The sequence below is a fragment of the Dendropsophus ebraccatus genome, chromosome 2, assembly GCF_027789765.1.
Source record: "Dendropsophus ebraccatus isolate aDenEbr1 chromosome 2, aDenEbr1.pat, whole genome shotgun sequence".
NCBI classification, from domain to species: domain Eukaryota; kingdom Metazoa; phylum Chordata; class Amphibia; order Anura; family Hylidae; genus Dendropsophus; species Dendropsophus ebraccatus.
In genome coordinates, this window is record NC_091455.1 from 129,783,253 (window position 1) to 129,796,920 (window position 13,668).

At 41.7% G+C, this 13,668-nt stretch overlaps 1 protein-coding gene across 1 annotated transcript in view; it reads left to right on the forward strand.

Annotated features, from left to right (window-relative positions):
* LOC138783528 (collagen alpha-6(VI) chain-like) overlaps nucleotides 1–13,668 on the forward strand; it is a 125,823-nt gene that overhangs the window by 80,519 nt on the left and 31,636 nt on the right. The window contains exons 26-29 of the mRNA XM_069958329.1: nucleotides 9,982–10,044; nucleotides 10,127–10,189; nucleotides 12,617–12,679; nucleotides 12,779–12,829. Of these exons, the coding sequence (XP_069814430.1) occupies nucleotides 9,982–10,044; nucleotides 10,127–10,189; nucleotides 12,617–12,679; nucleotides 12,779–12,829 (240 nt within the window). The remainder of the gene's footprint in view (nucleotides 1–9,981; nucleotides 10,045–10,126; nucleotides 10,190–12,616; nucleotides 12,680–12,778; nucleotides 12,830–13,668) is intronic.

Genomic DNA, 13,668 nt, shown 5'->3' on the forward strand with positions numbered 1-13,668 from the left:
TGTGACATCCGTGTTCATCCGTGAAAAACACGGATTTGATGTAATCAATGTCATTTAAAATGCTGTAAGACAGATCCGTGAAAAAAACGGACACGGATACAAAACGGATGCAAAACGGACTGTTTTCCACGGATCACGGAGGTAGCTGCCGGACCACAATCACGGACCGGGAAAAACACTGAACGTGTGAATGCAGCCTAAGTCTACAAGTAGATTTTTTGCTTGTTTGACTTTGACAAGTAAAATGTTCCAATTTTATAGACTCATTTATATATGTTAATCTTGAGAAAGGACTTATTCCCACATTCCCTATAACGCGTAACCTACGCACAGCATCATGTATCAATATAATGCCAGGATTGGGGAAAATGTATGAATCTCCGCAGCACTGTAATGAAGCAGTGCGTGGTTACTTGATTAGATTGCGAAGATTCAAACACTTTCCCTGCTCCCAGCATTATATTGATCCATGGTGCCGAAAAAGAAAAGAGTCCACTACAGGGCTTACCTGTCCATAGCTTTCATGTTATACAGAATGTAAGAATAAGCCCTAAGATCTCTGTTTTGCACATTTCATTGTTCTTGTCCGTTTTTTTGTGACCAAATGGTTGCTTATATAGGTGGATAACTGCTACAATGCCAAAAAAATGCAGAAATCTTTATAGGGAATGCCAGAGAAATGGCATTCCCTATAAATCCTTAACATGACATACCTAAATCAACATTTAGTTTTGCAGCTGGAAGTAAAGGTTAAAAGTTTTCATAGCCCCAGAGGTTGTTTTTCTGATTTACACTTTCACTGAAAGGAAGTTTTGGCTAAGAGCCATATGTTGCTCTACATAAACTCTTTTCCAAAAAATAAATAAAGCAAAAACTGTTGCCACATTTCAAGATCTATAGCTCTTATTTTTCTCTTGATGGAGTTTTATGTGGGCTCTTTTTTTGTGGTTTTTGTGGAAAATGTATCATTTTTATTGATACCATTTTGTAATTTTAGCTTCGGACGTTACAAATGTGGTTATACAAAATATGTATAGTTTTTTATTTTATTATTATTATTGTTATTATTATTATTATTATTATTATTTATTTATTTATAAAGCACCCTTAATTCCAGAGCAATTCCAGGGGGTAGAGTGGGGGGGATTTTTTAATTATTTTTTAACACTTTTTGAAACAATATTTTATATCACTTTATGTTATTCTGATCGCTGATACAGTACACTGCACTGCTACTATAGTGCAGGGCATTGTAGTGCAGGGCATTGTGCATCTTAGCACTGACAGGCAATCTGTACAGCCATGCTTTCAGCACAGAAGGCTGAGGTCATAATTTCACAGCTGCATGTTATGGGTTAAACTGTCTGCTCCACCTTAACACTACTCAGTGGCGGTCTTTGGCACCAAGCACACCAAGCGATCGCTTGGGGCCCCCAACATCCAGGGGGGCCCCCACGCCCCACTCTTGTGCTCAAGACCACTGGACAGGGCTGCTGCCCCGCTCGCTGCTGCCATTTGAACTGTAACTATGAGCACTCGTAATGAGCGCTCATAGTTACATGCAGCAGCACTGACAGGGCGGGAGACATTGGCTCCCTTCCTGTCAGTCACTCTTGTGGCCACAGGAAGGGTTTTCCCTGCGGTCACAAGTGGCAGCTTTGTCCTTGTGGTGCCGGCGCTCCAGTGACATCACTGGAGCATCGGCGCCAGCACAAGGGGAGTGCGGTCTCTTGTGATCGCAGGGAAAACCCTTCCTGCGGCCACAAGAGTGAAGAGAAGAGGAGACGCCCGGACCCAGGTGAGTATAAGTGTTTGTTTTATTGTGTTATATACTGTATGGGAGGGGGAGCACACAGGGGTCTGTTTAACTGGGGGAGCGCACATCGGGGGTCTATATAAATGGGGGGAGCACACAGGGGGGCTATATAACAGGGGGAGCACACAGGGGGGCTATAGACTACTGGGGCTTCACAAAGGGGTCTACATACTATTGGGGGCAGCACACAGGGGGTCTATATACAACTTGGGCCAGCAGAATGGGGTCTATATACAACTTGGAGAGCACACAGGAGGTCGATATCCAAGTGGGGGAGCACACGGGGGCTATATACTACTGGGGGAGCACACAGGGGTCTATATACTACTGGTGGGGCACACAGGGGGTCTATATACTACTGGGGGAACATACAGGGGGTCTATATACTACTTGTGAGGCACACAGGTGGTCTATATATAACTGGGGGAGCACACAGGGGTCTGTATACTGCTGGGGCAGCACACAAGGGGTCTATTTAACACTGGTGGGGCACACAGGGGGTCTATATACTACTGGGGGAACCACACAGGGGGTTTATATACTACTGGAGGAGCACACAGGGGTCTATATCCAAGTGGGGGAGCACACAGGAGGTCTGTATCCAAGTGGGGGAGCACACAGGGGGGCTAAATACCCCTGAGGGAGCACACAGGGGGTCTATATACTAGTGGGGGAAGCAAACAAGGGTATGTACTATTGGGGGAAGGACACAAGGTGTATATACTACTGGAGACAACACACAGCGGTCTATTGTTTTGGAACGCGTGTCGAGGGGGGGGCCCCAGACATAACTTCGCTTGGGGCCCCAGAAATGCCAAGACCGCCCCTGACACTACTCCACCTCTGACCCTGCCTTAAAAAGGTGTATGAGTCAAAAGTAGGCTCATTAGTGACCACAATAAATTGGTGTATTAGTGGTCACTAAGGGGTTAAAGTCATAAAATATTTTTAATATGGCTCATAATGGTGTAAAATAAAAAAAGAAACCATGTTTCCATTATTTATCCCTACTGCCCCAAACCCAAAACTTCTCAGGTCCCTGCAGTTTCTGGTCCCTCTTGACATGGACATGTAACAGCTGTAGCCAATGTGCAGTAGGGTCCACTTCGGAAATATAGCAGGAAAAGGCGTCTGTCTCGTTATAATCTCAGTTGTGACTAATGATTATGTTCATTATTCACGGCCATGATAATATTGAAACAGCTGCCTTTCCCTGCTATGTGTCTTAAGTGGGAACATACTGTAGTGTATCAAGATAAAAATAAAAACTGTGTTTCTCCATTGCCTTTATTGTCTTTAGACTTAAGATATGTACACCACGTCTGGTGCCTCATGGATGTATTCTACAGAGGTGATATGGATGATTCCATGTCCCTATTAAGGACATATGGATAGAAAACCTTAGTTTTTCTTCAACAATACAAAAGAACGTGTCTCGGCACTACCGCAGGGGAACCGAACCTTTTGAACACTGCCCGAAAGACCTTGATGACAACTGGTGCTGCTCGATCATCCGTGCAAAGTCCATTCCTAACCACTTTATAAAGTACAGAAGGATGAGGCATGAGAATGGTTACCTGTGAAATAAACGTTTTTTTCTGCTTTTAAAAGACAAGCGTGGTGAGTGCCTCATCCTTCTGTATTTTATGAAGTGACTTAGTTTTTCTACAGTTACTAAATAATGGGTCGATTACAAACCCTGTTTATATTATCACACTATAGTGTTAGTTAAGTACTGTACTGTGCTATTGGTGTCACAGAAAAATCATAAATTCCATGTCCGGGTGTTAATGTACCGCTGCACAGAAAGCAGATGTATACAGATGTTCAGTACATCATAGATTGCGTCCAAAGAAAATATAGATAGGATGCTGTAGAGTCAGATAATCACTAAGTATCCAAATGTAATTCATATTTTAACAGGACAAATCCAACTTTGAGACTTGATCCCACACTAAACTTTGAACCCCCTCCCTTCATTACTAATTGTTGTGATACGAGTTTGATACATAGAATATCTGCAGATGTTCATTAAACTGTAGTTTCTTGCCAGGGAATCTGCAGAGGACATTGACTTCCACAGCTAAAGTATTACTACTTCATTTAGCCCTTTTCCCAAACATAGCCAATAGACCAACTGTGATGTTTGAAGTCTTCAACTATTCCCCCTCCCCCCTCATAACTTACTGGCAACATGTCTGCTTTAGTCATACAGGGGATTGAATTTTCTGAAATATATACTGATTGTTGTAAAGATGTTTGGGTTTGTTGTGTTTTATTCACTTACAGTGTGAACTACAGCCAGAGAAAAGAGGACACATGTTGACCAATCTGTTGACCAGATTTCCTTTAAAGCATTTTCCATAGACAACATTCACAGACAAAAAAGTTCAAAAGAACGTCTGTTGGTCGATTTGTTGTGTTTTGGCAAATATAGTTTCACCATCGAAATTCATCGAGTATGATAATCCAAATATAAAAATAACTGAAAAAAGCAGAAATACATCTTTACTGGGGATCAAACATGGTTCTCAAAACATTACAAATATAATTAATAATACAAAAACAAATAATAATATTATATTATACTAATAAACATTTCTTTCATAAGGTTATATAACATTGTAATATAACTACATTAAAGTAAATTTTTTTTATGCATTTTTACTGTTGCCACCAGTGCTGTATTGGGAACTGTAGGGCTGCACAAGCCCTGGTACTGGGGCAGTTAAATATCACTATTGCTCCTGCTGAAACTCCTCTGATGTCTATTCTAATGCATATTAACGTTGAAATAGAAAGTACAATTGGTGGAGGAACCTGTAGCACTGCAGCCACAGAATAGTGAAGCAGAGCAAGCAGGGGTAACTATCATACACCGCATGCTCTGCTTCCCTGATCAAAAGCAAGTTCAAATCCCGTGGGGACCATAAGAATACTATTCCACCTCAGCAGTACTTTCTTGTCTTAAAACTGAAATATGGTTGTAATAGTGTTATTATACTTGGAGTATAACAAAGTATCAGGTCCACAAGTTCAAGAGACATGTTTCCCGTAGAACAATGTGGCTTTTACTAAGAAAATATTGCAAACATTTGACAGTTCTATTTGAAGCTTGGCAGAAATAATAATTCCTTTGGTTTCACCTTGATTTCAAAAGATTGCACAATTAGTGGTCGAAGTCTATACCAAAACTAAAAAAATTCTCTTTCACCTTTTTACCTCTTCATTTAAAATGAGACAGTTCTATTATGAAACCATACATTGATTCAGCTAGAGAAAAACATGGCCACTCTCTTCTAAAATCTATTGCATTCCTCATGATAAGGGTGTTTTCATGGAGCCACAAGTTATAAATTGCATGGACTGTATATAAAAAAAGAAAAAAAAAATTGACAAATTTTTTTTTGTTTATTTTTGTTTTTCTACATGAGAGGTAGTCTCTCCTGGACTTTTCAAGCCTATGGACACTTACACCTTGATCACCACACTGGTGTTTTTTGCCGAATGGCAATCTTATTGCACCACAAGGAGTTAATGGGGAGAAATGTATGCACTTTTGTTGACCAATGAAATGTTATGTTTAATTTGCACGTGTGTATAAAATTGCTAATTGATTTCACTGAAGATACGCTTGAAAATGACAGCGTAGAGGCTGTCGAAACGTTGCGTCTGTGCTGCATGTTATCACTATTCTGATGTTTTCGAGTTGATGGAATAAAAGTTACACTTAACCTTACCTTTGGAGTGCTGCGGACTATTCATCATTTTAGATAGATAGATAGATTTAAAAATCTGTATACCTTTCTGGCACCAGTTTATTTAAAAAAAATTTTTCTCAAGTGTACCCCTTTAACTTTTGGGGAAAAAATACAAAAATATAACATGAACTACTGAAATATGTGAAAATCCCCCATGCAGGATCACCCCTTTTTTATAGCATATTCCAGCCGTATTTTCTGCTCACCTGATGGGCGGGAAGTAGGGTTGCGTGGCAAGGTGTGGAGGAGGCGTGGTCTCCTCCTGTGTCTAATTTATAATGATTTACACCTGCTCGCAGGCGCAAATCATGACACAAATTTTTATCTGTTCCAGAGCAGGTGCAGATTTGTAGTGCAATGCCTCCGCCAGGCGCAAGCCCAGATGGATTTACTAAGGGGCGTATGCCTCTTAGTAAATCCGGACAGGAAAAAAGGGTGTGGGGCTTTATCTAAGACCGGTGCACGAGTACACTACTCTTGAAAAATGTCCCTCTTAATGTTGAAGAATAAAGTATAAAGGTCTATGCACACGTCAATATATTTTTCATAGTGCAAATTTGAGTCCGCTATTTCCTGTAGGATTCTATTAGTGTGTCTGTGGAGGAATTTCAGTCCGCACTAGGGCTTGTCCTTTTTTTTTGCGGTATGGATCACAGCTGTGTACACAACTACAGATGTGTGAATGGGGCTATTGAAATACATTGATCCTATTTTCTGTCCATAATTGTGGATCCGAATTGCAGAGGTGTGAATAGGGCCTTAACCTCTTAAGGACATATGACGTACCGGTACGTCATATGTCCGCACTTGCACTTCAAAGCGGGGCCGCGCGGCGGCCCCGCTTTGAAGTGCCGCGATCCCGGGTGCCGCGAGTAGCCCGGGACCGCTGCTATTAGCGGGCACGGTCTGATCGCCGTGCCCGCTAATTAGCTAATCGGAGGCAGCTGTCAAAGTTGACAGCTGCCTCCGATTACCGGAGGCAACGTTTCCCTGGTGTCTAGTGGGGGAGATCGCTCCTCCGGGACCTTGTCCCGGAGGAGCGATCTCCGTTACTGATGCCAGCCGGGGACGCGTCCAAGATGGCGCCGTCCTCGGCTCGGCACTCGTTCGTTTTCGGCTGCAGCAGCCGAAAGCAAACGAGTGCCGATCTCATGGATCTCTGCAGCATATCTATGCTGCAGAGATCTCAATGAGAGATCACAGTGTATATACTAGAAGTCCCCTAGGGGGGCTTCTAGTATATGTGTAAAAAAAATAAATAAAGTGTTGTTAATAGTAAAAAGCCCCCTCCCCTAATAAAAGTCTGAATCACCCCCCTTTTCCCAGGTTTTAAATAAAAGTAAACAAATAAATAAACATGTTTGGTATCGCCGCGTGCGTAATCGCCCGAACTATTAATTAATCACATTCCTGATCTCGTACGGTAAACGGCGTCAGCGCAAAAAAATCCCAAAGTGCAAAATTGCGCATTTTTGGTTGCATCAAATCCAGAAAAAATGTAATAAAAAGCGATCAAAAAGACGTATATGGGCAATCAAGGTACCGATAGAAAGATCACATCATGGCGCAAAAAATTACACCTCGCACAGCCCCATAGACCAAAGGATAAAAGCGCTATAAGCCTGGGAATGGAGCGATTTTAAGGAACGTATATTGGTTAACAACGGTTTGAATTTTTTACAGGCCATCAGATACAATAAAAGTTATACATGTTATATATCGTTTTAATCGTAACAACTTGAGGAACATGCATAACAAGTCAGTTTTACCCCAGGGCGAATGGCGTAAAAACACATTTCCCCCAAATAAAAGAAATGCTTTTTTTTTTTCAATTTCACCACACTTTGAATTTTTTTCTGGTTTCGCAGTGTACTTTATGCAAAAATTCAGCCTGTAATTGCAAAGTACAATTAGTGACGCAAAAAATAAGGGGTCATGTGGGTTTCTAGGTGGAAAAATGCAAGTGCTATGACCTTTTAAACACAAGGAGGAAAAACCGAAAACGTAAAAATGAAAATGGGCCATGTCCTTAAAGGGTTAAAGCGTAACTATCATGTTTTTTTTTTTTATTGCAGAAATCAGTAGTATAAACGATTTTAAGAAACTCTGTAATAGGTTTCATCAGCCAAAAAAGCCTCCTTCTGTACTCAAGAAGCAATCTCCCAGCCTCCCCCCCTGACTTCTTATCTGTGCATTATCAGGCAAACACGTCTTCATTACAGAGAAGCCAGTGAAGACGGGTTCTGCTCTCTCCATTGTAAGCCTATGAAGGGGGGAGGGGCTGAGGGAGATGAGGGAGCAGGAAGAGGTGACATGAAGGTCAGCTGTTTCTAGACTCTCTGGGCACCTAAAACGCAGGATTCTGGGGTCAGAAAGGTCAGTGCTTATCTATGACCTTACTGAGAGAAGATTGCAGGGTGTTGTGCTTTGCAGAAATCCTCCATGCTCAGTCACTCCTAACAGCCCCTCCCCTCTCCATAGCCACATAATGGACACAGAAATCCTGCTTCATCTGATGTGAGGGGGGAGGCTGGGAGATTGCTTTTTCAGTCCAGAAGGAAACTCTTTTAGTACATAAAACCTATTACAGAGTTTCTTAAAATCGCTTGTACTGTAGATATTTAATGTTTTCAGAAAAATGACCCTGAAATGACAGTTACGCTTTAAGTTACGTAAGTCATCTCTTGAATAAAAAAAAAAAGATACTGTATGCCACAGAGGATTTTCTGCACTGAAGTTTTGTCAACTATGATTTTCAAAATGGTATGTATAAATGCAGGGATTATTCTGATTGCCATTAGAGTCGGGAGGGGTTCTCTCTGTGGTGGGGAGATTGTCGTCTGCCTCATGGGGGGTTTTTGCCTTCCCCCTGGATTAATACAGTAGGGTTTCCCCAGGTTGAACCTGATGGACTCTTGTCTTCTTTATGCCAGACCGGTTATTAGCTATAGATATGTTCATTCTTTTGGCATAATTTTAGGGAACATTCCCAGGGAACATGGAATAGTAAAAATATGTGAATAATAGTGAAAACATGAAATAAATGAAAATAAAGAGTAACAAGGCTATTTCTATAAAGATAAACCCCAGGGTTTGATAACCTAGACTTTTTCTGTAACGGTAAATATGTAAGCTGGCTTATCAAATTGATAGGGTTTAGATCAGTCTAAATGTAGGCCTGCTGAATGTCAGCCAGGCCCAATACCCTTCAGTTTTAATTGCTGTTCAGGAAATGCCTTATGTCTGCCAAAAAATAAGGATTTAAGGATTCTGGCCACCATGCATTTCCATTTCTTCTGTGCGTTTGCAAGAAATAATTAATCTTATCTATTTGGACTGTTTGTGTAATTACAAGAGGGAAAAATATATAAAAATAAAGCATGTCAACATAAACCAGCCAATTAACATCTGAGTGGCCAAAGAAGAAAAATATATGGGTGTTTCAGCAACAAAGTTCGAAACTCAACCCCCTGCGTGGCAGCAGCGCGATCCAATCTCCTGTTTGGCTAATTCCAACAATGTAAGTCTATGAGGCTACATTATTGGAATTATCAAGTGGCTTGGGGAGTGGATAGCACTGCTGCTGTGCTCTTTCCCCATCTGTCTCCTGATCACAGCAGGTCTCACTGGGACCCACTGCGATCAATAACTTTTGACATGCCGTATGACATGTCAAAAGTTATTTTTAATAAAAGATACCATTTAATGGAGCTGTGCATAAACAAACAGGTTTTAGTCCACATTTCTCCAAAATGTTGCAAGAGCCTGTTAAAATGTTTACTTCAAGTTATTGTTGGTAATTATGTTTCTGTGTCGGCAGAAAAAGACCACTTAGTCCATCTAGTAAACCTTATATTATTTTCTTTCTTATTGATATAAGTGTATCCCAGGCAGGTTTACATTCTATTACTGTAGATTTACCAACTACATCTGCTGGAAGTTTGTTCCAAGCATCTACTACCCTTTCAGTAAAGTATTTTTCTCATGCTGCTTCTGATCTTCCCCCAACTAACCTGTCACTGTCTCCTCTTTTTCCTGAGTTTAGTTTTTTGTAAATACACTTCCCTTCTGCACCTTATTTAGTCCTTTCACATATTTGAAGGTTTAAATGAGTTACTGATAGAGGATTTACTTATGTTTCCCACATGGATTCTAAATGTTGATGTGCCTCATAGGGGGAAAAAACTATGGGGGAGATCAAACATGGTGTAAAGTAGAATTGGCTTAGATGCCCCTGGCAACCAATCAGATTCCACCTTTAATTTTCCAATGAACCTGGGAGGAATGAATGGTGGAATCTGATTGGTTGCTAGGGGCAACTGAGCCAGTTCTACTTTACACCAGTTTGATAAATCTGTATTTTGTATAGATTAATGTACTAAAATCAGTCTGTTTTTCCTACAGGGAGATGAAGGAATTCCAGGAATCAAAGGAGAAAAAGGAAGAAATGGTCCTGATGGCCCCCTGGTATAGTCAGATAAAATATACCATATTTCAGTTTCAGGGAATATATCCTTAGATTTATTTGCACATATCTTCTTTCACACAGGGTCCCTTTGGTACTCCAGGCATTGAAGGAGACCTAGGCAATCCTGGACAAAAAGGGAAAAAGGTTTGTTGAATATTATATTTTAGGGAAACTATGGGGTAAATTTATAAACCTGGCTTCCCCCATGTGCTGCACCGGATTTACTAAGTGCTTAGCAAATCTGGACAGCCTGAGACGAGCACAAAAATGTACGCCTGCTCCAGGTGTAGGTTTTGAAATCATAATAAATCAGGCGCAGGAGGAGGCTGTTTCATTTTTTCATCGGTTGTCTGGAGTGTAGTCTGTGCAAAGACGCTAAAAGGAGGGTCAGTGGAAGTTTACACCACAGCACTGTGGTTTACTCAAAGGATAGCCACCTGAGCTTAATGGGTGGTCAGCGATAAGGGAGACTTGATTTGCCCATCAAGGAACAGTTTGGATCATTCTCAGCTAACAGACAGGCTTAGCATGCAGGTACACAGCCCAGGATTTCTCATGCTCTCTCTCAGAGCCCATTCTAGGTTCTCTGCTGCCTGAGGTGAAACCTGAAATGGCACCACCCCTAGTGCCCAAATTGCCCCATCAAGCACCAGCTTCTATCCTTGGTGAGGACAAGACAGAAAAAATGTCAGAGTTCCCAATTTCACGAATGTGTAAAGAATTCTTCAATCTTTATTGCTTCTCTAAGAATAAAAGCACCTGACATATACAAGAGTCAATGCATTGTGACTATACTCATGGTGATCTTATTCATGCTTATACTATCATTACACCTTGTGCTTTATATATCGGGGCAGTGATCACTTGTAGGGTAGTCATGTGTGAAGCACATAACAACATATAACAATACCTGCAGAGTTTTTGCAGTCCTGACTTCCTTGCATTCCACGACTTAGTCCAGCTATCATCTGCAGGTCACGGGGTCAATGAAGTCAGTGGTGTGTAGCAGATAGTATATTTTACGCACACTCCATAAAACATGCCACCTTTCAGAGACTCTACAAAGCTGTTTACCGCGTTGGTGGCACTGCTGGATAGATATCAATAAAAACATTCACAATGTACCTTTGTTGCCTGTGTTTGTTTTCATTAAAAAAGGCATATTTTTGTTTAGTGTCAACAAGTTAGGATCTATTCCTTGGGCCCTACCATTGCTACAGCTTCCTCTGCTGTATGCACAATTTTTGGCTCTGATTATGCAATGGGGCAGGCATACAGCACAGAGAGGCGTAGCAGTGCTAGGATCCAGGGAAAGAAAGGCTCCACCTCTTTGTCACTATTAATAGCCTTAGGGCCCTATTCCACAGGAATGATAATCGGCCGAATCGGCCCCATTCGGCCGATTATCGCTCGGTGGAATAGAGAGAACGATCAGCCGATGATCGTGTCATCGGCTGATCGTTCATTTAGGGCCAGACCTAAAATCATCATTCCCCCACCGTGCATCGCTACAGTGGAATAGCGGTGCGCGGCGGGCGACCGACGATTTGAGAAGCACAATACATTACCTGCAGGGCTTCTCCTCCGCTCTGTCTACCTCCCCGGGTCCCGCACGCTCTAGCTTCAGAATGGCCTTTCAGCTGACGGAACGCTCAGCCAATCACAGGCCGGGACCGCCAGCTGACAGGCCATTCTGAAGCTAGAGCGAGCGGGACCCGGGGGGAAAGACAGAGCAGAGGAGAAGACCTGACAGGTAATGTATGCTGCAAGGGCTGCAAGGACATCGGTAACAATGTCCCTGCAGCCCTCACTCAACGATCATCGGGCCGTGGAATAGGCCCAGTAAAAGAGCGGCGATCTAGCAGATCGGCGCTCGTTTACATCGTTGATCGGGCCCTGCTCGGCCCGTGGAATCATATCAAATCGTACAAGTATGTAGGTTTTGAGTAATTCCTGCCATTGTCTGTTAAATACTGCAACAAAAAGAAAAGGGCAGAGTGCCTCAAAGGAGACTGCTCACCTGGGTAGGTTATGTATAGCCACAACAACCATTAATAGCAGAAATTCATAGTAACCAGCCGCAGCAGAAGTATGACACAGCACACTACTTGAGGGTCCAGGATAAATATCGGAAAGGAGGGGGAATTCTTTGAGTGTGTATGCTGTCCTATTAATCTGATTACTTTGAAACGCATTATTTGTAAGGACCAATAAAGTGTGTGTGAATAACGATCTGTGCAGAAGGACCCTTTCTTTCTCCATCCTTTTGGCTATTGTGTGCTAAAGTTTCTTTGCCAAACTTGACTTCTTCCTAGCTGGTTTTGTGCCACATTTTTTTCCTGTATGTTTGGGTTTTCTGCTGTATTTACTATTCTTGTGCCCCATTTGTGGTTCTCAATTCCAACATGTCTATGTTAGCAAAAATCACCAAATGTCTATGCTCCACAACAGTAAATACACTACCACTTAACAGCGGACTGAAAGAAACCCTACTTACTATTAGACTCCTATAGAAAATCTGGGCCAGTGTGTCTAAAAAATAAATGAACACTTTGCTCTATTCCTTGGCAGGGTGAGCCGGGGGATCCTGGAGAAAAAGGAGACCTTGGGCAAGAAGGACTGAGAGGAATTGAAGTATACTGTTTGCTATTTCAGTTTAAAAATTATAATACATAGTATAACCAATAATGCAATACTGCCCTAACCTTTATTTATATGATCATATTGCAATAGGGTGAAAATGGTCTAGATGGCTATGGAGCCCCAGGCAAAAAAGGACAGAAGGTGAGTTTTTTGACCTTGTATACATAAATACAAAATGAGTCACCAATGGGGGATTTTAGCATAGCATCTGTCTATGGTTTCCAGTAGAGATGAGTGAATCAGTGCAAAATTCGTATTTACAAGAATTTGCGTATATTTGCGAATTTAATACTAACAAATATTTTAAAAAAATCAAACCATTGTAGCAGTAGTGCAACTATTACTGAGTAACGTTTTGTACAACAGCTGTTGCTCTGACACAGCAAAAATGGGAAAATGAAAAATTTTAAAAAATGTCAATCAGCCAGTCAATCATAAAATTTCCGCCATGGACAGCAGTGGACATTGGTGGATCAGCGATGTAAAATCAATTTTCTCCCTGGACAGCAATGGACATTGGCAGATCAGCAGCATAAAATCTAAATTCTTTCTAATAAACCACTTAATATGTTCCAATCCCTATTCAAGGACCCTTTCTCCCCCTGTGTGGCACCCTTTGGATCCCTTTAAAGTGGCACCAATATATTGTAAGTGTCACTTTAAGTTCTTTTAAAATAAACCAGTTTTTCTGGGTAAATTTTCCTCTACAAGGATATGGAACTATCCAAAGAAGTCTGGCCCCTTTCAGGGTATGGCCAGTAGCATCAGCAGAGGTAGCATTCAAGGGGGTGGAAGTGGTGGAACAGGGAGTCGTGGTAGTGGCCATGCTAACAGCCTTGAATGAGGTTGCATCTCCCAGTAACACCCAGTACTAAGGTGAATACTAGCCAGGCTGCTATTGTGCAATGGATCATTCAAAGTTCAAATTCCACGGCAGTCAGTAGTCAATCCAAAAGCCAGCAATCATCAGAGGACTCCTT